Consider the following 25,954-nt stretch of genomic DNA (forward strand, 5'->3'; position numbering starts at 1 on the left):
AGGTGATAAGCATCTGCTGGGGCGTCTTTCAAGCACAAACACTGACGATGCTTTTCTTAAAATAGAAACAATTATAAACTCTATGCAGCATCTCAGAAGTTTGAAGAGGTTAAATACAATAATTTAGGTGCTTATTTCTAATCTTAAATTGTGTGTGAATATTAACTTTTCCCACAACTTGTCCTGAACACTGCTAAATTTAACCTTAAGATATCACTTACTTGTAGTCCTAAGATTTTAAAAACATGCAAGATAGGAAAATGGACGATGCAGCTTTAAGCTACAAAATACAATTTATAACTCAAATATTAATTTTACTTCCCATCTTAGATCGCAGGTTTACTGAGAAGTGAGTAACTGACATGAAGGAGCAGATAGATTTTCCTTGTTGTCTTTATTTCTGTTTTTGTTATATTTACATTGTAATGTAATTTATAACATTGATCATATGACATATACATTGACTGGTCTATAATGTGATTTGGGAAGCTTCTTTTCATAGCCATGCAAACTTTTCTCATGTTGTGATGAACGGATGCAGACTGTAGCCACACTGCTGAAGAGGGGAAGGGTAGGAGAGTGAGGTGTCTGTGTTGTCCTATGGCCTCACCCTGACCTCCACATTGAATGTGCTAACATAGACTTTAGTGTACTGGTTTTTATCTGTTTTTTAAGTATCCTGTTTTTGTGTTTGTGCATGTACACATTATATCATATCGATTTCAGGAAACAGGGATAAGCCATTACCTTAATTTGAGAAACCGGATTTTTCCACCTGGAGACATTAGGAAGAAACATGATAATGTAGCTTGTATACCCCTTGGCCCAGTTTCTAAAAGCTGCAACATACTTTGCCAGGCGAGGCCCCAGGCAAGCCACATATAAATCAAACAACAACAGAGTCTTACCTCAGGAGCACCAAAGAAACTAAGAATTAAAAAATATAATATGCAAGAATTAAAAACCAGGATAAAGTATTTATCAGGCATATATAGGAATATGAATCACCAGGGTGCACGTTGACCGCATTGTCATACGGTGAATATGATCAACACCAGACGCCATCTGTTCTCGTAACAGATTTAATTGATCCCATTCATAAACATTTATATGCAGACAAAGCAGATGGAGCAATTCAGGGTTAAGTGTCTTATTGTGCTGTGGAACAGTATACAGCTAAATGTGGCGTGCAGACAGTATGCTTACACATAAAAATAAAAAAAAACTTTTAAATCTCTCAAATTTTGCAAAAAGAAACCGTCCCAGTTTAAAGATTTCCAGTAAGCCATCTGCCAAGCTCTGTACATTTATTCATCATGTTCGGTGAAGTACTTTTTATTAATTATAGTTTAATAGGTTCTCTAAACAGTATATGTCAATCCTAATCTTGCATATTTTTGAAAACGTTTGACCATTATTTACTTCATGATGCATCATGCATTCTATTGAATCTTTTTGACATTTAGTATTTTTCTGTGTTTAAGTGACTTTTTCAGCCTGGTCTTAAAGTAATATGACTTGTCTACTGTTAATCTGTTGTACCTTTTGTAACCTTATTATTAGACTGATTTAAGGTTGAATGTTTTCAAGAGTCAGGCAGACATGTGGACATCACAGAAACTAAGAAGCCCCTTAGATGTGTATGTTTTTATCTGCTGCTCTGTCAAGCTTGTAGAGTTGTAGTTTTGGCTTCTTTTTATGGAGGAAAAAAAAGTTTCCTCAGTATTTGTCAAGAATGGATTTCATAAGGTGATGGATTCATCATGTTTAAATAATTTCGACTTCCTCTGCACTTGAACGTATCATTTAACTGCCAGTGACCTTTCTTCTTGCAGGTTGAGTCAAATCTATGAGATTCCTTCATTTCAGTGCAAAGGGTTGCATTACAGTTCAGCCCTGACATGTTATCAGCCTGTGTTATGTGTTTTAACACCGCCTCCCACATTTTTCTATTTCTGTGATAGATGGACAGCAAATTTACGAAACCTGGAGTTAAGCAACAAAGAAGATAAGTGTAGCGACTCGTTTGGGGAGTCAACTGTGAACTTCACCAGGCTGATCGGGAAAGCAACTGACACTAACACATTCACATTTGCTTGTCCTGTCTGTTTGCGTTTCATAGACATCAGGCTATAAAGACAAATGCATGTAAAGCATGTTGGTAAATTAAGCACATATTTATTTAAAACAGCTACAAATCTGTAAGACATGTAAGAAAATAAATCTGAATACTAAAAAAGTAGTTCATATAAAAATATCATTCTTTTTTTCCCCATGCAATCAATCATCATATTCCACAAAGGGAACTGTCAACGCACAACGCATGTGGAACGCATACACACATTGAAATGCAAAGCCAACCATCAAGCTCACTGAATGGATTCGTATTTACAGTCCAGAGACAAAAACAACAACACTGCTGCTGGTCGCATCATAGAGCATTGTAACACATTTCCGAGCTCATCTGCAAATCCCTCCTGAAGTAGTTCTCCTCCACAGGACAGGCGTAGGTAAAATCTGTTGGGTTGTAGTGAGGTGCACATTCAGGGGCAGAGAAGCTCTCCTGCTGACTGGGCCAGCAGTGGGGCAGGCAGTAACAGTCCTGGAGGCTGCAGTTCTGATAGTGGAAGTGCTCTGAGTTGAAGCCGACATGGTAGCTGGATTCCATCCTTGTGGGTGAGTCGTAGCAGGAGGAAGAGGAGGAGGAGGAGAAGGAGTCCTGTGGTGAGTAGCTGTTTGGATCCATGGGGTTGCAGTGCTTCAAATACTCCGGTGAGGAGCAGGGAGCCTGGAGGAAAGAGGAGGAAATGATTGTTCATGAAATTGACACAAGTCTGCAGGAACGTTTTAAAAATGTATCAAGTGAAAAAATATCTTGATTCCACCCTCGCATATTGAGCTCCTCTGAAGGCCAGGCATGAAGACACACACACTTCAATAAAGACTTAAGTGCAGGTCTCTGCTTAAAGGGAATCAAGCATGTCAATCTTTTTTTCTGAAACTGTTCAACTAAATGTTGCCTGTGGTGTTAGAAGTCATTCAAAGCGTTCGGAAGGTAAACTATAAACTTTCCTTTGTGTGAGTTCACCTTTTAAGTGCTTGTGTGATCCCTCCCTGCTCTTTTTGCACTTTATCTGCAATTGGCACACCTCCACTTTGCAAGAATTTTGGTATGAGCTCTCGGCTGATTTTAATGGGATTTAAAATATTTTTGTATATTTTGTTGTGTTATCTGATTATTTAACTGTTTTGATTTTAAATAAAGTTCCCCCATGTGGAAGAATTTGAATCTGAATGCCTTCTTTTATTCATTGTATTGCTCTTAATCTTTTCATCCAATCCTTCTTCTAGCATTTCAGCCATTTGATCCTTTCCTGTATTCATTTGACTGTTCTCAGTCTTTAACCCATTCCTGCTCCTTCTTTTAATGCTTTACTCTTCACTCCTCTTTTACTTTTGCACATTTACAACTATTTCTCCTCTTATATTCTTCCTTTGTTATCGTGTCACTTTGTGCAAGGTGCTATATGAGCAAAGTAATTTTTAGAATGATTATTTATTAATTTATTATTCTGAATATTCTTCAGTAAAAATACATAGACATGCGTTATCATACAAAAAACAACAACAAAATAACACTCACATCTTTTTAAATAAGGTTTACTTTGTCTCAGTGGGTAGAACCTACCATCTCCTGACCATAGTAGTCCGTGTCAGATGAGAGTCCATGGCACCAGGGTAGCGGGAGTGTGGACAGGGGAGGCAGGGAAGCGGTGCAGCCGCCACCACCGACGGTGCTGCTGTGGATATTGCTACAACTGTCTCCGTTGCTGGGGAACATCATGTCCCCAAGTTGCTGATGGATGTCGTCAAATGTGCTTTCCTGCATCTGGATGTTGCAGGAGCTGTCAGGGAAAGGGAACGAGGCGGTGCGCAGCTGGATGGTTCGTGCGGCTGCATGTGGAACGGCAGGGGGAGGGTTCACACAGCGATCTGACGGAGAGGAAAATGAAAATGTTGATTTAAAATGTTGATCTCGCGTCCCAATGTTTAATTCCTGACATAAATAGCCTTACATTGTTTTAATGTAAAAAAAAAAAGAGAGATAAAATACACCCAAATAGAACATAAATAGAGAAACTATCTTCGAGAGCGCATTCAAACAGAGTGCAGTGTCTGTACAGATCACAGGAAGACATTTAAATAGGGCCTACAAGTTCAGAGTGATGTCATGACACCATCAGCCAACACATTTGAGTGTAGGCTTAGTTTATAAGAAGGGACCCTGCTCATTTGCTATGGGGCCGTCAGTATTGACTAAAATATTCCAGGTATAGACTTTTCTGAGTAAACTGGTCATGACTGAAGGGTTCATGTGAGTATTTTGTTCCTGGTTTATTGATCAGGGAAGGTTGTTGTTTATTATATAGTAGATGTGTTTGGATTAATGGAATCACAGCTTCCGATTGAGCTGTCTTTAAGCAAACACACACTCTGTTTTCTTTTAGATCTACACATATAACACTAAACAGTTTACTAAACAACTGGATAATAGTGTTGATTATTGCGCACTTTGACTTCCGAACATCCTTTTCATTGCTTCCTAAATATTGGACCTGGATGCTAAGCTTACTTGGTAAAGATGACGGGCAAAGATCCGGGATATCCAAGCAAGCCTGGGATGTCTGTTCATCGGGAAGAAAGGTGAAACGAAAGACGATTATTTGCCATGATATTTTTTAGGTAACTTCTTTTCACTGTAAGTAGGTGAGAGTGTGGTGTGTGTGTGTACGTGCATATGCATGCTAAATGGCTCAGGGACAAATTTTATGGTAGGTAGTCAGTCATTAGTAGTTTATGAGAGAGAGAGAGAGAGAGAGAGAGAGAGAGAGCGAGAGAGAGAGAGAGAGAGAGAGAGAGAGAGAGAGAGAGATTACCGTTTTAACTTTGCTGCTGTCGGCCTCGCGGGCCCGGTGCCTCTGTAGCAGCTCTTTGACCGTGGTCTTCACGCGAACGCCTTGATAGACCCTGGGCTTATCTGCATGAAGATAACAGCGTCTCACTCATGTTTACTGAACAACCTCCATTAGCGAGGACAAAAGCTCATACTCACTCTGCTCAACTCCACCTAACCCTGCAGACCCCCCCCCCCAAACACGCACACACATACACACACCACCATAAACTTCCCTCCCCAGTCAGTTACCATTTATATTCCTTCCTCTCATGTTTGAAATAACACATGAATTTCACACATTACCCTGAAATACCCCTTCCTTCCACATTCCTGTGCCCATATTTTCCGTGTGTCATAAACTACATGAAGTAAGTTTTGTTATAGAAACCGTGTGCAAGTCATTTGGATGTTAGATGATAATAAACAACTAACTGCAGTTTTAACAGTGTGTTAGTCTCTGAAATAAAAGCTCTGTCCACATTACGCGCTGCGTAAAGTTGTATTTTGAACGCTCAATGCTCGCTGTGGCTTCGGCTGTTTTTCCCTCCATTGTCCCGGTCTCGCAGCCCAATAATGCTGCTTGACAGAGCCCCCACTTTACGGCACAACACGGCTCTGCGTTTCCTTTTACGCCGTCAGCAGACTCCCTTCTCTGCAGCCTGTGTGTGTTATCCGCGTACCCGATCCACCTCTCCCAAACCAGGAACAAAGGAAAGCGGCACAAAATACTCCACAGTAAGTATATTTCTAATCAGAAATGCTGAATGACATGGAGTACCATACGGCATGTGAAACTCGTAATGATCTGAACCTTAGAATTCGTATTTGATAGATCGGTAAAGTTAGATATATGTGCTCCTCACAACTGCGTTAAACGCACGAAACAAAGAGCTCAGAGGAGTCTGTGTAACGATCCGTAGCTCAAACTTTAAATTCTTGGCTGTAAACACGTTGGAATCAATATTCGGGACTATATGTGCCTAATGTAAGACAAATAAGTTAAGTTTTAATCGTTAAAGTATTGTAATAACGATGCATGAAAACACGATCTATTCTTTACGCATTCCAGCTCCATATTACCTGCTCCCGATTATTTAAAACATCAGTTTGGGCTTCAGTTTGATCAGAATGTATTTTTTTATGGAAAAAAAGTTCAACAACAGCCTCTGATAATAATTCAAATCTACGCTCTAGTTACTCCAATCTCTGTATCTTTATTCAAATCACCCTGCCCCCATCAGTGGCTATGTAATAGTGAAATGCTGTGACTTTTACACGGACAGTAATTGGCAGTATTTTTCCTGATATTGAAGCCTGATTTTAAAAGCCCAAAGAACGCTTCGTACATGTGCAGGTAATTCAGGCCTAAAGGCGTAATTTAATGCACACAGGAGTGGCGAGGCGTTTGGAGAAAGAGCCGATTTGATAACGAGACTAAGCCTATGCTGCGAAACATCATCTGATAAATATTCATACGGCTAAATGCTACTTCATGATTTGTCTTAAATGTGACAAATAGTGGGCCAAAATCACGCAACAGACACATCCCACTCCAACGCGGTTCCTCATAACGACCTGTTACGCACAAGCAGTCCGCGCACAGAAGCTTCTAGTTGTAATCTACAATTTAAAAAAGCGTCTTAAAATGATTATCTATATGTATTGTACTGGCTTTTACTAACACTCGGTGGTCATAGAAGTGTAACAAACAACAACTCATTTAAGTCGCTAAAGCTCTGTGGGCTGTTTGAATGAAAAACATTGACACATCTGATACACACAGTTTAAACAGTATTAAATAACAACAACAAAAAAGATGTATAGTTTTAATTTATTTTTTTTTCCCGTTGGTGATTTCACATTTTATTTAAATCTCTTAACAAAAAGATCATCTGAAGGAAAACATGCTCATTTTGCACGTGACTATGTTGTGCTTCTAACTGTGCCACTAAACTTTACCCTCTTTTTCTCTCTCTTCCTTTTTTTCAACAGAACAAAACACCAAAAAATGGTTTTCCAAATGAAAAACCGACATAAAACTTACCAGACATGATGGCTGGGATGAAGAGAGGCTCCTTGGAGAAAGACCCGTGGGACTCAACAACGTCCTTTTCTGCCTCAGCAAAATGGCCAAGAACGAAATTTGTGCAAAAGTATCCAAAAATCTCAACACAAATGTCTTACAACAGAGTCAGAGCATACAACAATATTGTAATATAGCTGGGGACATATTAGTTTGAGATTTTCTGCCTCCATGCCTACTATTTAAAACCCCTAGAACTCAATGATTTGACAATACTTTGATTGCGCGTTACTTTCAATTTGAATATTCAGAGGCAACTGAGTTTTATCGATTTTTGAATGAAAATCACCACGCATGGACATCACACAAGCCCCACTATAATATAATATATTGTAATTTTACACTTTGACCGAAAAAAACCCATACTTTTATAATTTTTTTCCTCCTTTTCCAATATTAGAGCATCACACCCCCTCATTAGGCACTGCAGCCTTGGATGCTCTTCCTGCAACATAAGCACCGCAATTCAACTTTTATCTGAGCCCACATGATTATTGCGAGCATTGAAAAAAACAATGAGGTATCTAAACACATTTATACACTTTATTTCAGGCAAAAATGCATAAAAGTGGAGAATAAGTGGGCGTGGCAAAGGGCAGCAGCCATCTTTGGAATCGCAGGCCTGCAAGGTGCTCTGAGCGCTTCTCACTTGCTGAGGGTTTATGAAAACATTCAGTGGCTCTGTTTTCTTTTAGATCTATATATGTAACAGTTTATTTTATACATTTATATCTAAAAAAAGTTTACTCCACGATACTTAATATTCCTGAGGAATAATTCGGTGTATTTCAATCTCCTTATAATCCCTTTTTAATTTAGCACCAACTCACGTCCATCCGATCTCTCCATAGTCTGTTAAACTTCGTTACAATCTGTAATAAGTGATTTATATCTGTTTTATTTCAGATAATGCAAACTATGATTGCGCTCCAGACAGCAGGGATAGTAAATATTACACCAGCCTGTATTAACAGTTTCAACACTTTTTTTCCTTTTTTTTTTTTTTTTTTACAAAAAGATGTTTGGCGAAAATGATGCATAAAGACTTTATAAAACATGACAGTGGAAATGTAAAACTGTCCTAAATGATGTCCTCTTTAGCCAGCTGCAAACATCTGCAGTCTCCAAAACTGGACAAACCTTATTTAATGAAAACCGGTATCATATTATCAGCGTCACTTCCAGACTAATGTTATCATATTTTAGTGTCATTATCTTTCCATTAATATATATTTATGATCACAAGATGTAGTGGTAATTAATCAATTTACAAAGAAAATGTAGGATGGACCAGTTTGCATATTTGTGTTAAAGAAAGTGCACATAATGTGTGTACGTTTCCCCTCTTCAATATCTTTCTTTTATCATCTGAAACACTCTTTATAAACTCCTCTCTTCAGTGCATGACCACTTCTACATCCCTCTCCTCGGGCCTATACAGCCATAGCCTCTCCTGTCCTGCATTACGTTGGTGCAGTGAAGGAGCAGCGCCATCTAGTGGCTAAAGAACTTCTTTCTAGCGGACATACCTTTACAGCCTGAGTGTTTCGCTGTTTGTTTTTGCATAACACGACACGAACAACCTCGTTTAGGTCTGTCATGATGACTAAGTATAACTGAGGCTGACGTTTTGGTGTTCGTGAACTAGAGTTATAACATTGAGAATAGGACATGTGAAGGGCTCTTTAGAATACCATAATGTGCCAGGATCACGCTCCAAGATCTCCATAATAGATACATAGAAATGATGTCCTGTCAGAGTTTAGTGTGTTTGTCTCATTCGCTCTCTCTTCATGTAAGCCCAAACAAAGTTTCTAAAGACATTTGGTCAACAGTCTGTTTCTGCTCGATGTTTTGTTTTTTTTCCTACTAATGTGACTTTGCTAAATGTGGCCTAATGTTGCTTGCGAAGTAATCCATCAGATAATGTAACAAAGAGTAAAGTCTTTTACCTGCTCTTTTGAAAAGTGTTTTCAGAAAAACGTGTTTTGAATTGGCACTGGACAAAAAGAACAATTGATTGATAAATGATATTTTTTTTCTTTGAAATGCAGCACAAGTTCTATTATTTGCATTTTCACTTCAAGCTGCATTTTTTAAAAATTGTTAGCAAGTTTCTGTTGTTTTGGACCTTGTTTTGTGCTTTAAAGTTTAGATCCTCATTTTGTGGCTCTTTTTGCCCCCTGCAAATACAGAGGTCATTGTACTTTGCAGTCTAAGTTGTTACTTGCTGAAAAAACTCAGTAATGATCAGCAACACAACATTTTGAAATTCTGCAGGATTGTTTATTCTCACGAAACACAAAATGTGAATGTACATTAGAGTATCTACTCTGAAATCCAACCCTTTCCCGTATAACAGAAAATGGACAACAGGCCTTCTGGACAGAATTAACAAAGTTACACGCAGACCTTTGGAAAGCATTATGCATTGCACCAAGTTATCACAGAGATGTCATATTTTTCAACAAAATATGAAATAGAATATTTGTAATAAATTGTTTTTTTCTCTGAAATTATCTGTTTGTTTTTTCTAGACAGAAATATTATGATTATGCTCCAAACCTATGAGTTACCTTTTATCTCTGATTGAAGGAGCGACACAACCTCCAACTGTAAGTTATTTTGTGTAGGACAGAATTAACTTTAATTTAGTATTTAGCATATAGCCTATTGTTGTCCAAAGAAAACATACATCACATTAAACAACAGTACTGTCAACCTTTTAAATTGCTGTTAGTCTTTTCAAGATTGACCTTATTTCTAGAATTACATCTGTTTGCAATTCATCCTCTACTTCAAGATGATTCTCCAGACGTTCGTACTTAGAGTATGTGATACGCCAGAAAGCCTCTTTTAGGTTGATCCATCAATCCTTTAATCTTTTTTCCTATGCAGTTGTTTTTCAGTCCATATTGGTCACACTATCTCATTAATGTCAAACAAAAGCACATATATTATACACTGAAAAGTGACATCTCCCATTAGATAAGGGTTTAAAACAGGTAACTTAGTCAACATAGTTGAACACATCCTTTAAACATATCAAAATGTACATTTTGTTTTTGTAAAGGTTCTGAAATTGTCTTATCAAACACTTTACAGCTGTTTGACGGAGCTGTTCTGTTGAGTTCATTCTCTGATTGTCTGTGACATATCTGCTTTTAATTTCTGCTCAGTAAGCCCTCCTGATCTCGTAGGGTGACCATGAGCTCACGCCGTCCTCTTTGGCCCAGCAAGAGTGACCCTCGCTGTTAGAGGGGAGGCTGGCGTGGCTGTCTGCGGCCTCCTCCGTCACCATTTTGGACACCAAGTCGCTGACGGTGCTGCTCATGTAGGGGGGGCAGGAAAAGGAGGTGGAGGGCAGCGGGTAGGAGCTGCTGGTGGTCAGGGGGTGGTAGTGGGTGTCATCCAGGGGGTGCAGGGTGTAGGGCTGACTGCTGGAGACCATGGCTGAGCCTCGACTAGGGGAGCGGTAATGAGAGGGGCTCCCCGGGGGGTCAGGGCTGGGCATGGAGGGTGGGACACTGACAGAAGCCAAGCTGTCGGGACACAGAGACTCCATCTGGGACACGGGCTCTGGAACTGACTGCTCCCATGAGTCTCTCTGAGGCAGGAAGAGAACAGAAGAGCAGAATTGGTTTTATTGCCAAGTACATTTACATATACAAGGAATTTATCTTGTTGTATTGGTGCAAAAGAAAAAAAAAACAAGGCTAAAATAACAAGTACTTAAATTAAATTAAATATGAGAAGCAATCACCAACTAATAACATATAATTTAAAAAATGTAAAGAATAATAATAAACACAAAATTTAATAAAAAAACACAAAATGTACAAAGGGTGCATGAGAGAAAAGAAATTTAAAGTCGAGGGTCAACTATCCATTATTTTCCTCGACAAAGTAAAAAAGCAGCACATGTTATTTCTCAGTCAGACAGCTCAATGATGTAATGATCACAGTGTATTTCAAATGTTAAAAAGGAAACAAATTGCCTTATTTCAGTTTACTATGGTGATGTCAAGTTGCATATTTGGTTTGATTGATTTTATTTGTTGTACGTTTGTTCTGTGCATTTTTTTATTTTTGTATCTCCACCTCACATTAAAGATTATTTCCAATTTTTTTTTGACATTTGCAACTGTTTTTGAATGAAATATAGTTGGCTGAATTTGCTGCATCTTTCCTTATGCACTTCCTTTTGGCTGTTGCAGGTTGGTTCCCATTGTAGACCACACTACAAGGTGCCTTATACTGGTGTTCCTCCTTATAGCCAGTAGGGGGCGACTCTACTGCTTACAAACAAAGGAAAGACAATCTGATTGTATGAGAGCCTTTATATTAACCTTTTCTGACTTGGTAGATTTCCTCAATTTAATAAAGTAATATTTTATTTGACTTCTTTTAACCCTATATTGAGAGGCAACATACAAGTCATGAGGAGATTCTTTGTTCCCAAATATGTATTCCAAAGTTCAACTTAAGTTTGACGGATCTGTCTAATAAATCAATCGGGTAAATCAAAGTTAAAGGCTGTCTTTATAAACGTTTCTTTAAGGATGTATAGTCAGAAATAGTGGGAGAAGCGTTCTGACTAAAGGCTGATGGGCTCCTAAGTCTAACTTAATTTGAATGTGTGAGGACTGTGCATGTTTTACTTCATCCGCAACACTCGTACCTCCTGCAGTTCCTGTCCTGTAGGACTCTTTTCACGCAGGAGGGATGTGGTGAGTTCTAATGAGGACGTAATGGATGGGCCAGGTGTGAGGAATACAATAAGAAGAGGAAGATTTGTTGTTTTTGTAATTTTTTTTAGAAAAAGTAGAAGTGTACAGAATAAAGAATTTATCATTTTAATTATAAATGTCATAAACAATCAAAGAAAGGAGGAGGATGTTTTTATAGATTATTCTCACTAACTTTACTCTTTTCTCAATGCAGAAGAACAAAGTCTAGACCCTTAATTATTTGAACTTTTTTCTTGTAAGTATTAACAGTTGTGACATAATCCAAACATCACCATCATAAAACTTGATATCATCAAATTTGATATCACAGAAATGCATAAATGTAGACCTTTCTGACTTGATTAGACCTCAAACTAGATTTTTTGGTAATATTTCTGTCAACACGTGCCCGTATTGCCTGTAACAGAGTAGTCTTAAATGTCCTCCTGAAAAGTTCTCAGGCCTGAAGTGGGCAAACCACAAAACCCTCTGTCTGAACTATTTATTTATTTACTAATAGGACTGTGAAGAAAGCCAGGAGTGTCCGAGCAAATAACTCCCATCCTCTCTTCTGATTGAGCCACTGACGTGCGAGGCGCTATAGAGTCCATTTGGCAACTAAAAATGTCTTTAAGAAGTCATTTATCCCACGTGCAGTACACATCCTTAATCTTGCAACATGACTGATGAGATCAGAACCATGACATGAACTGTTTTTAATGTATAAATGTAGCTGCTACCCTGCCTGTGTCTGTTCTATCTGGATAGCCCGAGGCAAATGTTCACCTCTGGTCAACAATAAAGACTTATTCTATAGTCTGTTCTATAGTCCTCATTACAGAGGCCGTGAGGCTTTAGGTTCGAGTCTGACCTCAGCCTTTTGCTGCCTTAAATATCTCCTCCACATATTTCCTGTCTCTCTTCTGTTGTGTTATTCAAAAAAATGAAATAACCCCCATCCGAAAAAAACATAAACATAAAACACCTGTGGGTTAAACTCGGTTACAGAGTGTGGTTCACTTCATCTCTATGAATGATAACAAATCTCCAGCCTCGCCTCAGTCATCTCTGACAAAGACCCCATCATACCAGAAATAAATGCGAAGACTCTCCACCGAAGGGAGGCAGCAAAGAGGAGAGGGCCGATGAGGGCAAGAAGGACCCCCCGGAGCTGGAGAAGGCGGCGGCACTGCGGTAGTCACCGAAGGTCTCAGGGTAGTAGCTGTCAATGAGGGAGGAGTAGCTGCTCATGGAGGAGGGATCGCAGCCCAGCGGTTTCCCCCCCAGCGTGGATGAGTAGACGTCCGGGGAGAACTGCTTGGACTGGCAGAAGTCTGAATCTGACATGAAGGGACGCCTCATGCCGTAGTAGCTGGGCAGCATGTGGGACCCTGCAGAGAGCAATGTCAGATGTTACATTACATTCGCAGACGACACAATAAAAATACAGTTTGAGTCATGTAGTTATTGGGAACAAATGTAGTATTTAATTGAGTGCAATGTATGAGAGTGTATTGCCAGATTTGTTTTGCATTAAGAAACATTTAATGTGCAATAACATTCAGTTAGCATAAACATGAAATGTGAACTGATATCTTTATAAAGTGCAGTTTAAAGGTTAAGATCACACACTCTAACTCTTATGGATGTACACATGGGCTGAATGTCATTCTTTGTGTTAGCGAAGCACGGAAAGATTTTTTTTAAAATCATGTGCAAGTACAATGAAGCCATTCTTTTCTATTCTAGTGTTTTGCATTCTTTAAACTGACTGTCTAAGATCTCTGCTGTTGTGTTTGATTCAAAAAGTCTCACCTGGCATCTGGACATATGAAGGTGGAGTGGTGGATCCTCCCTGTGAAACAGAAAATACAACCAGAATGAGATATGGATCAGACAACACAGGTTGAAACTTTGTTTTTACAGAATTTCTTTCAAAAGCCATTAATACATTTTTAAGATAAAATCATTTTAAAATGTTGCCTCAAAAGTAGCTGTATTCTTGGGAACCTTTGCCCTCCTCCTTGCGTGTTATACATTCTGGTGAGGTGAGAGTGACAGAGCGCCTCTTCTTGTTTTCAGGACCAAATAGCCAAATGTTTACATAGAATATTTCCTGCCAGCTCCATGGAACAATTGTGGCTTTCAAGTAGGGTGGACTGAAAATGCAGCAGAAAACACTCCTTGTGGGCGATTAGAAGGTGCTGATGACTTCTCTATCCTGCAACTAACACACAGCTACAGAACGTATGCATGGCACCAGTTGGATCCCTTTCTACTCTGATCATTTGTTGACATTGTGAATGTGTTGAGCTCCCTTCTCTGCCACTTCACCATTGTTCATTTTATGTTATGTTTTGCCCCCCACAAATGTGTGACCTCCTTTTGATGCTTCAAACACATTTTCAGTATCTTACTGAGTTTTCATGCATATGTGTTTGCTCGTGGCCTGTGTGGGGAGTTTACATCACAACGTTTTATAATGTGGCTGAAATGCAAATGAATCCCACACTGGCTGCAGTCACACACTTCCAGTATAGAAGAAGGTCCGTACACTACACAAAATATTCTAAACACTGAGTAAGAGAGTGGATACATTATTAAATCAAACCTTTATATATGGACTTTTTTGTATGAACATGTCTGTAACAAATAAAATCAGGCTCTGCTTCAAAAGTCTTTCACGCAATATGACTCAAACTTTGAGCCAAAGGTTTTTCCTTTTTCTCTAATTACACCAAATATATATAATTATGTGAACAAAAAGGAGCCAGACTGTAGAAGCTGTAGGCAAAAACAAACAAATTGGCTACAACAATAATGATGAAAGAATAGTTTCTAGAACAAAGCAGGGCTCTAATGACAGAATATTAAAAGGACAAAAATAAAGTGGCGTTTCAGAGGTGTTGCATAGCTCTTTGGTTTGATTAAAGCCAACGAACGGAGTCACCTCACCTTGTTTTATAGTTCAGGACTTGACTAAAAGTCATTCACTATTTTATTCTCTGTCTTTGACATTTCAAATGAATGTTGAAATCCACATGACAACACACCAATTCACAGATTTCTGTAGTTTGGAACTGTAAAAATATTATCTTATATATATATCTCTTCTGTCTGTTTTTCAAATGCGTATATTTCTCTAGAATTCAGCCCGACACGTTACCAACATAATTTGAAATTGAAAGTGGAAAAAAAATAGTCAGATTGATAAACGATACCAGGAAGGAAGTATTCATGCAGTCATAAAAGACAGAAAGGGTTTTATTATTGTTATGTTTCCCTGGAAGATTATCAATGTGTCATCATCAGACGCATGTTTCAGGAATCAGCATGAGCTCATCAGCGCAAACACGAACCTACACTGTGTTTAGAAACGACTTGTTTGACTAAAAAAAAAACATGAAATTTGTTTTCACAAAAGCACTCTGGGCTTTGGTAATATATCTTTAAAGAAACTTCTGTTTGTATTAAACCCTTGAAAGTACAGTTGCAAAGCTGGCTCTACTAAAAGCTGATACTTTGACGTGTCCTGTAACATATCCAGAATTACTTTTAGTAATAAGTGTACAGAAACATTAATAACGTCAGAGTCCAAGACTGCATGAGATTGAGCTGCAGGGTGCAGGCTGAAGAGGACTTTTATTGTCTTATCTGGTATTGTGGGATATCTCTTAAAACTCTTTACATACAAAGCATGAATTTCATGTGCTGGAGAGTTTAAACAGTTCTTACTCACTTTAACCCACTATATACTTTTTTTTATTATTATTGTGATATGATATAGTGCTGTACTGTAACGGGAAAAAAACAAACTGTTAATGCATGTCCTCTGTCCAGAGTTACAACAACAATGGCGAAGCAAAAAGCAAAAACAAACAAAAAGCAAAACTGAACCAAGCTTTAGAAGGGTTCAGCTGAGGCAGAGTGGAGGGCTTTCAAAACACAATGCACTGTGGGTATGAAGGCTATGGGTAAATACAGGACAGAGACCGAGGTAAAGTTTGTTATAAAAAACTAGACAAGTGTTAGAATAGCTGACTTCAGTGGCAAATCATTGTCCAGGTCACGAGCTGGTACCAGTTCAATGACTAATCAGAAGTCATGAAGCTTAGTCAAGGATTGAGAGACAGAGGGAGGGCTTTCAAAGCGCAATGCACTGTGGGTAAGGAGGCAAAAACTAGGGATGTGCGTGTCTAAATGACTTAAGTGGCTAACCATCGTCAACTTCACAAGCTAACACCAGAATTACTAGTGTGTTAAACAAATGAATATTAGATACTGTAATGCAGCCAGCATGGTGATACTTGTATCATGACACAAAGGTTATCAATCAATCAATCAATCAATCTTTATTTATATAGCGTCAATTCATTACAGGCGTTATCTCGAGACACTTTACAAAAGCAGGTAAAGGACCTTACAGGTTACTGCTCAACAAATGGATATATGTAATGCAAATTTGGAAACAAGACATAGTATTAAAAACATCTGTTCCATAAAAAATTCTTAAAGTTATTTGCCTTTTTACATGATAACAAGAGTTGGAGTAACATTAGTGTTCATACCAGACCCTGTATCATCCAACATAAGAGCATTACTTTTTCCTGCAAAGAAATGAATCAACGTGTCTCTTCATCTGCAAAAAATAATGAAATGTTTAGAAGGAAAACTGTTTATAAAAAATACGCTGGATACACAGAACATAACAAAGTACTTATGTGTTTCAATATTTCTTTAATTCCCACTGTAAGTCTGTCATATAGATCTGCCATTCCTTGTTGAATGTTACTGTTTTTTCCATCCTAAGTTTTCCAAGAGGGCAGAACATGGATGTGATTTATTAGACATATTTGTATTGCTGTCTTTTTCATTGTGAGCATACATGTAAGTCTGTTGTAGTTTTTTGTTGATGTCTGTCTTTAATCATCTCTCTCTTTCTTCCTCTCCCTCTTATCCTCTCTTTCAAACCACTGACCGCTGCTCACCATGAGGTTTCTGCCTGAAGTGTGTTTTTGACACTGTTACCATCACTTTGATGTGAATTTTAGGTCTCTTTGAATAAAATAATAAAGAGTACAGCCGAGACCTTGAGATAACTTTTGGAACTCTAAGGATTAAAAACGAGGTGATTTTGTGAATGGAGCGCTGCATCCTCCTCCTGCATCCTTTAAATTATCGTGTATTATGCCTTTTTTAAAACTTTGGTTTTTGACTTTGGTCAGCTGTGGTTGTTTTAAAGTGCTTAATTAAATAAAGTTGGATTGGATCCTCCTATACCTTAATTATTCAGTCATAGTAAATCCTCTTTTTTTTTCTCTTACAGCTGTACATGTTTTTGTTCTAATAACATTTCCGTGCAGTCTGAGCCATCAGAGCAGGGATGCACACACAGGGTTTGACATGATAGACTCACTTCTTTGCATATTGCCAACATGAAAGAGTTGATATTAAGCCAGTGTTGGCTGGGAGGCAAGCAAATTTTGAGGGCAGAATTTGAATGTAATTTGACAGTGCCAAGACTTCCTCATGTGGCCCTGGTACGGCTCAGTGCATCTCTGAAGGCTGCGTATGGAAATCAGCTCGCTCAAGCTCCCATCATCCCCACCGGCCCCTCTGTGTGTGTGTGTGTGTGTGTGTGTGTGTGTGTGTGTGTGTGTGTGTGTGTGTGTGTGTGTGTGTGTGTGTGTGTGTGTGTGTGTGAGTGGAGGAGGGGGGCAGTAATGGAAGTTATTTATCTCTCCTTAACAATAAAACTTCTTCCTTCCTTTGCCACACACGCAACTCAAATTACATGTTTTCAAACTGAAACCTCTTTGGCACATGTTCATTTAGAGGGAAACTAAATGAGTAGGACTTTATGTAACATGATTTATATTATTAAAACAACCCATACAGTATATTTTGTTCCTCATCTGTTATGTGGTGTTTCATCTGGTCATATGTTCTCCTGAGGTACCAAGACTTCCCATACAGAGATCATTTAAGTTCACTCTGATCTTGTTTGTCGTCTGATACAGAAACACATCATACAAAGTCTCTTTAGTGGTACAACAATGTCACTCGCTGACTTCATTTCTCACTGTCCTCGATCATTTATGTAACAGCTGCGTGTTTGGGCGCAGCACCACCTCAATAGAAACACTCTCAGAGAAGAGAAGCACATAAAGTGCAATGATGTTAGAAGCTTTGTATCTCTCTCTCTCTCTCTCTCTCTCTCTCAGCTGGGTTAGGTGGAGTTGAGCAGAGTGAGTATGAGCTTTTGTCCTCCCTAATGGAGGTTGATCAGGAATCATGAGTGAGACGCTGTTATCTTCATGCAGATAAGCTCAGGGTCTCTCAAGGCGTTCGGTCAAAGAGCTGCTACAGAGGCACCGGGCCTGCGAGGCCGACGGCAACAAAGTTAAAACGGTAATATCTCCCCCCCCCCCCCCGCTCCAACAAGAGGACTTTGAGTCTGTGGTCAGAGTTTGCTTGGTGCTCTCAATGGCCTTTTATTCTCTGAGATAAAAGGTGGCATTAGCTAACATAAGGATGGGGATGGCTTTAGTGAGTGACTGTTATAAATGTTCACATTGAAAAGGTGCTGAAATTTACAACCCATGACTGCCTACCTGCAGTGAGCCTTGACTTTATTAAAGTTAAAGAATACAATGTAAAAAATATTGCAAACTAGATGACTTGTTGACTCAAAATAAACAATTTGTCTTTGGAAATACAACAACTTCCAGTGAGACTATTGGATGTCCTACCATAAGTAGTTAGATGGGATATACTTCCTAATAGTGTCACAGTTGCCTGAGCAAAAAAGTCTTAATAGATGAATTTAGAATTATTTTAAGAGGGTTGTTTTTCTGTTTTGATATCCTGTACATAATAATGATAACCAAGGATGACGTTTTTACAATTTATCCAGTCAACGATTTAAAGCACAATCTCAGTATGTTAGCCTCCTTAACACAACACACTTAGAAAAGTTGTTTCAGTTTTAAAGGTAACAAAGGCGGCTGTGAGCTGCTTATGGAGATGTTGTTTTTTTTAATCCTCTGTGGACTCTCTGACCCCTGACAGGGACACTTCAACACGCTGCAGCCTCCACATGCTCTCATGATTTAAAGTCTTCTCCATAAATGATCTGCCTTTTTTTTGGTCTGAATTTTAACATAGTATCTAGATTGTTCATAACACTCAGTAACTATGTGAATCTACTCACAACACCACAAATAAGTTATTTCCAAACAGAAGTCAGTCATTTATTACAAATGTTACTATGATACACGTGTTGTTTGCTCAGGTCTTTTAATTAGACGTTAAACAACAGCTGATAAGATATTTGAATTGGGCACGGGATAGACTCCTAAAGACAGATATGCACAGATAGAGTCCTAAAACCAGGAAGTGAGTGAGCATTTTAGCGCCATGGGTTCCTAACTCTAAAAGTCAACGGGGATTTTGAATGGGTTTGTGGTTAGACGCCTGAAATAAGGTCTGTGGTAAACACAGGCTTAAGAGATGTTGACGTTTTGCTAGACGAGATAAACTACGTTAGCTACGACCCAGACTTGTGAATTTGAAAGTTTCAACTTGTACTTTAAACGGCGGTTGCAAACGAGTAGCTAACTGAAACTACAGTGGTTGTCGCAGACATTAAACGTCATCACACCGGGAATGCTTTCATTAATCCTTTCAGCCTGCAGTCAGGTTTTTCAGTGCTCTTGTAAATATTAGGTTCATAAACAACTTATTAAGCTACGGTTTCTCTCGCTTGTTGAAGCATAATGGTTGTTACATCATAACAAATTGACCGCGCAGTGTAGTTCGCTAGAGCATGACGTTAGCTTTTTACTTCTCTGCATTAACGCTTCAACCTTCATATGGTGTTCATCTGTAAATATTATCCAGCTGAATAAAACAGCTACACATCAGAAATGTGTGTTTGACACAGGGCTTATTTTCTGCAATGATCCAAAATCCACTGTAAAAATCCCATAGGCTAATTCTTGTAGTAACCACTGGCATAGTCACTTCCTGGTTGGCCGACAAAAATACGTCATCACTATACCAGTCAATAGATACAAAACAAATTTTTTGGAAAATGAAAACAAAATTGGAATGCTGATATTTGTCTCAGTCCGTATTTCTTTATGTTTGGGTCCGGATTTGGACCGAAGTCCGCCAATTGAGGACCCCAAATAAAGCCATCGCAAATCCACATTTCTTCTAATGGCCAGCAGGAGGCAACTCAGCTTACCACATAAATGAGTTTTTGGCTGAATTAAAGCAAACGAGAAAATTATCTTCACCCTTTTTGTTTCATATTATTAAATATTTCGATAATATAAATAAGTTTTGGGTCTCCTACAGCATGATGTCTATTTAGTATAAATGCACCTTTTCGACACAGAGACCGTTTTGGTGAGAACATAGAATAATATGAGAAATAGACGCTATCATAACAACAACAACAACAACAAAACTTTTCAGTGGACACCGGCCTTAAACATTTTTTATTGTGCAGGACATGACTTCCTCTGATTGCCAAGTTGCTGAGGGAGTGTCTTTATTAAAAGATACCTGCAGAGGAACGAAATAATTCTTTCTTTGACAGGTACATTTCAATCAAAGCGTTTCTTGCTTGCCAGTGTTAGCATCCTAATAACAGTCACAGTACTGTGTATTGGGGCTTAACCCTGCTAACCAAGCCAGTGTTCGTTTTGAAAATGCTGAAAATATCAATTTCCAAAGACCTTCGCAATAGCTCCTACACCATCTCCAAATATGGTCATGCCTGACTTTTAAAACCCCAACACCAAACCCGAGACTTAAAAACAGGAGTCCAGAAAACCACTGGGTGACATCCTAATGGTTGTGTGAACCTCTTCAATAAAGGCTGTGGACAGTAACAAATGCTTAAATGAAGAACACCTAAACTCAAAGGAAAAAATTGGAATAGTAGTGACTTCATTTTTTCATATAAATTAATAATGAGGCTCTAAGTGCTCTAATAATTACCTGCATATTAAACACTATATGTTTGTCTTTCTGAACTGAAGCTAAACTTCACAACACGCACTTTGTCTTTCAGAGTAGGTCTCTAAAAGATAAAGTACATAAAACTCCAATCTGTCACCTGCACAGGCAAGTATTGCTGTTGTCCTCCCACTCACAGCTCCCCCACAGACTGGCAGCTGTGACCTCTTTGTTACATCAATTAATTTACAAAACGTTGCATAAAAGTACAAGCTGATCAGTTTTTCTGTTGAAGGAGATCTTGGACATGTGTTCTTATGTGTCAATCTGTCTTAGAAATCCCTCATTATGTTAGTCATTAGTCCTTTACATATCTATTAGGGTTATTATGAGAGCAGAATTGTTGTCTTTGATATGAAACTTAATCGAAAAATAGTGGTACCTGCTTTACACCACAGCAAGAAAAACCTTGACACCCAACATGTTTTCAGTCATCAAATTAGCAGGTTAACTCCTGAACACTCTCTTAATTGCACAAATACATTGACAGTGTGTTTCTGTGATTCAGAGTGATTTTGTGTCTAAGAGTATTGCAAGTCTAAAAGGCTTCATTGCTCCACTACGAAGCTGAAAAAAGATTGAGTTTTGAAAAAGCCTTCAGACTTTTAAATCCTATTGATCATTAGAATAACAGAGATCGGTTCAAATTAAAACAATACACAACACAGTATTGAGCATTTTGATAACAGTAATATTTATAGAGCGGAAATGCTGCCGCTTAAAATTAATGATGCACGATTTAACTACGGTTTGAACCTCAACTCCATCTTATCTGCAGCAACACCGCTCAGTCGCTCGTCTGAATGGAGCTTTAAAGGACAATGAGGTTTTAGCTGGTAAGTTCCTACTTCAAATGTTACACTGGAGTTGGTCGATTGTTTGCCTTGTCTCTTTTTTTCGTTGTATCTTCTCTTTTGTCTCTTACTCAATCCCCCTATTATGCGAGACATTAGCAGTCTGCATATCCATGGAGTGGACATGCCGATGCTAAACAGAAAGCAAACAGTGAATGGTGTCCTGGAAAAGCCTTTTGACAGACGGTTTGTGAAAACTGAAAAGCCAGTCTTGCTCGTGCATGCAGATGTCTAAAGCGGAATCTGTGACTATGTGTGAGAGTGTGTGCTGGCGTGTGTTCCTGTGACAACAATAGGAGGCTTGTCTGTGGCCTGTACATGGCATAGGACAATGTTGGCTGGCAGGTGTGCGGGGATCAAACTTTGCATAGGCAGCCTCCTTCACTGGCCCCTTTTCTGCCTTTCTGTGTTACCTGTCCACCTCAGGCTTCCCACCGCACCCCTGCCTCCACCTCAGGGGACTTTTTTTGGAGATCATGGCTGCTACCTCTGAGTATTGTGTCAGTATTCTTTTGTGAGGTCGGGATGGGACTCTTTGTGCCCCTCTCTACACACAGATATTTACAGAATGGCTTTGCGAGCGCCGGAGGGGAGAAGGGAGACAGAGGGGGAGGTTACAGGTGGTCAATGGATCAACCATGGATCGTTGGTCCACAATACAAGCCAAATGTAAACAAGGACAGAAGATTTTTAAAAGGCGACCTCTTAATTGTGCCACCAGCAGAATGTCAACTGTGGCCGTATTGTTTGGTTTGGGAGAAAAATGAAGTGGGGAGAGACAGGAGGGACAAAAGCAGAGCGGTTTAGAGGAGGTTGTGCTTACACTGTATCTGGGCCCGGTTGTCTGTCGGGATCGCTTCTCCGCCAGCAGGTCTTTGACTGTGTGCTTGACTCTAACGCCTTGGTACACCCTCTTAGAATATTCTAGATGGAGCAGAAATACAGTTTAGAAATCTACCTTTAAAACAAATCCAGAAACTATTTGACTTCATACACATTTTCATCTATCCCCACAAATGTGTACTCATTTGAATCGTTGACAGTTTCATTCATATAGGTGAATGGTTCTTTGGGATTGGTGTGTAAATGTCATGGAAATGGCCTTTGGTTTGGTCGATGCAAATTGACTGCTAAAAAAGAGGCAATTTACTCCAAGCACTCACTTTCAAAACACAGACTGTAACTATATTCTTAAAATCCATTAAATAACTTTACACTAATATAACTTAAATCTTCCAAATCTCAAATGTGAGCTTGTTGTGATTTGAGGACATTCCTGGGAAGCAGATGCATAAACTCAATGAAAATGCAAACATTATTACGCAAACGGAAATTGCATGCAAAAAACTCCATGTAAGAGGTCCTAGGTTTTTGAATGCATATTTTAGATAAACCAAAACCTTGTTAAGCCGATGAGATTCTTGAAAATATTTAATTTATTCTGACTTTATCAAAATAAAAACTATCTCTTCATTTGTTGCCTGAAAAATAAATATCAGTAAAGTATCTTCTGTACAATTCTAGTAACTACCTAACAATAGTAATACCTTTTTATTATTACCATGGCAACTTAAATACAAGTCCTACTGTAAGCAATATGAACTGGGTAATTTTGTTTTCCAGAAAATGGAGACAAACTCGAATACAATACAAATGCAATGTTTAAAAAAACTTCTCTAATTTAGGAAGCAAACAATCAAAATAATGAAGATTGTATCATTTTAAAAGATGTAGTGTTGAAAGATGTCAAGGTATCAAATCGTTAGGCAAACTCACGCTAAGGTACTGCTCCATTTTAAAACATATTTCATAATGTGAATCTTGTAAGTGACCTTGCAAGTGTTTTTCATTAAAGAAGATTTCAATTTAACAACATGGAGTAAAACATTGAGTGACATGTTCATTTCTTCTTGCAGCAACATTTCTAATATTATTTCTGCAAAGTAATGAATATTATTCTTAAAATTAATATCAGAGGGGGAAACTATCAACTGAATTATAACAATATGACTTATCAAAAAAGCCACAACACTCTTTTTTAAACCAGATTTAAAGATGCCTTAAAAGATTAAATAACAGTAAATTGCTGCATTATTTTAACATAAAAAAGGCGATTTATACCAATCTCGCACAGTAAACATCATACAACATGAAAACAATCAGGCAGTACACAAATTAATGTGTCACACATAAAAGAAACATTCTAATAGAAGTCTTCCCCCACGCTTCAACAAAAAGAATCACGTTTAAAAAGATAATAAAAAATCTATTTGTGCAGCTAAAAGACATTATTTGTCTAAGACTAAGAAGAGAGCAGGAGCAGCTGGCAGCCTGTATAAGAATGAGTCTCACCTGTGTCCATGATGCTGTGGAGCAGTCTGACACACACACACACAAACACACACACACATATACACACACACAGGCCTCTGTGTTCTCCCTCTGTTGTATTTGCCTACAGTAGCTAAATCCCAGTGAGAAGCACCATACTGTGTGTGGCGTGCCACGGCAGGGGCTTTAACTATGCTGACAGGAGGGCAGGGACACATGGAACATGCCACCTCACACTGCAGTCGTGAGGAGGTAGCTTTTCAAAATGACCTTTATCCATTTGTTTAAATGCAAATGTTTGGTAGGGACGTTTTTTAGACTATTTGCATCTGCAGTCAAGATTAGGGGTTGGAAGCATCAGGAGCATGGATGAGAGAGACTGGGAGGAGAGTGTGTCATCCTTCCTGAGCCCAAACACTCACACATCAGCCATTTAAAAGGATATATTGTTTCCACATTTTGATTTGTAGTTGCAGGACTCTTCCTGCCACTGGTTTGTGGGATCGTCTCTGTTTTTGTTCCTCTTAGAGCTTTGGCATCTCTGGAGTAAATAAAAAGCTGAACCAAGCAGCACTGAAGTCAACAAAGCATCATCCTTTTTTTTTCAATTTGAGCTCAGTCATCTCAGGTCGGACAGCTCACAACAGACTTTCAGGCTTCCTGCTTGAAACTGTTATTTTACAGAAAAATAAAATACTTTTTCTTCACCATTCTGCAAGTACATGATGTGTTGACATTTCTATGAAAGGCTTTGAGTAAACGGAAAACAAATGAATCATCTCAACGTTTCTTTTTAAAGGAGAGGGCACAAAAGCTGGAGGCATGCTTTGCTAAACAATGTATTATCCGTCTGGCGTTAAAATGAAGTCTGTGTCTGACTTTTTAATTGTTTCCTGGCTGAAGCTGACACTCTTTTCTCCTGACTCTGAATATTGAAGTAAATAGTGTCAACCAAAATTTACATGAGCATCCTATTCAGTATGATGCAGACATGATAAAGGCTGGAGCTGGTTACACACATGATTTCTTAACAACAGTGACCCAAGGACGATTAACTCACTAAACATTATAGAGAGACAGTTTATACATACTTGGATTTGCATGCAATTCAGTGTAATCTCCAGAACAACCTATCACGACTCTCATCACTATGCTATAGAAAACTATACTGGTTAGACTGGTGAAAATGACACAATGTTCACACATTTCAGTTAGAGGTATATTTTCAGCCTAAGACTGAAAACGTTCAGTCAGTCAGTCATTGCTACATGAGCCTCTTTCCACACATGCCCGTCTGAAAATGTCGAGAACATTTCCGGGGAGTCTGCCCTGTCTGTGTGTTGCTGGAGCTTTTTGACCTCTTACGGACTTCACGCTTCATGCACATTGGTAGTTGGTGAAACTGTGTCAGATAAATCCTCTGCTTCTTCAGGGGAGTCTGCCCTCGAAATCTTCACGAGTCCCTCTTTTAAACACCTCCCTAACGGTCTAAGATTTGCCCTGTCAGATATATGAGAGAGGATTCTCTGGAGGCAGCATATGGCGTCAAACGCTCCCTGTTGAAGTCAGTGCAATGTTTTTAAAAAATCAAAGATGGTGGTCGAAGCAACAGTCTAATGCTATGGGGTGATTTTTCCCCCCTTTATATAAATGCTATGTGTGATATTAATTATTCAACTGTATAATACTGTGCTGTCCTCACAATATGTGTCTGTATACTGTTAGACAGCCAGCGAACCAAAAAGAAAAACTCCAGAGACAAGGCTTGCTTTTCTCACTTCGGTGAAGCTTTCTTGTAATCACTTACATGAGTGTGGTAAATAAGTGTGCGAGCGTGTGTGTGTGAACTGTAACATACAGAAAAAAGGACAATCACCATCTATTCTTACATGTAACATGCTAACACAATTAGCCGGTCAATGCACATTAAACAGTGACTGCAACATCAAGTGGCAAACATAATAAAGTA

General features: G+C 38.8%; 2 protein-coding genes across 2 annotated transcripts; both read right to left on the reverse strand.

The window, feature by feature from the left end:
- Positions 1-2,158: 2,158 nt before the first annotated feature.
- Positions 2,159-7,008, reverse strand: linc.pou2af1 (lnc RNA pou2af1; the record flags this gene model as incomplete). The annotated part of the gene is made up of 5 exons (XM_079353250.1): positions 2,159-2,788; positions 3,689-4,057; positions 4,617-4,685; positions 4,938-5,038; positions 7,002-7,008. 5 exons carry the CDS (start codon positions 7,006-7,008, stop codon positions 2,432-2,434), a joined length of 903 nt encoding a protein of 300 aa, XP_079209376.1. The 3' UTR covers positions 2,159-2,431.
- A 3,207-nt stretch (positions 7,009-10,215) lies between these two features.
- Positions 10,216-24,203, reverse strand: pou2af2 (POU class 2 homeobox associating factor 2; the record flags this gene model as incomplete). Its single annotated transcript, XM_079354452.1, is given in 7 exon segments — positions 10,216-10,647; positions 12,860-13,161; positions 13,586-13,625; positions 22,478-22,578; positions 24,007-24,064; positions 24,067-24,150; positions 24,153-24,203. Coding segments are annotated over 7 exon segments (1,068 nt in total).
- Positions 24,204-25,954: the final 1,751 nt, after the last annotated feature.

Source organism: Symphodus melops, assembly GCF_947650265.1.
Source record: "Symphodus melops genome assembly, chromosome: 10".
Lineage (NCBI taxonomy): Eukaryota > Metazoa > Chordata > Actinopteri > Labriformes > Labridae > Symphodus > Symphodus melops.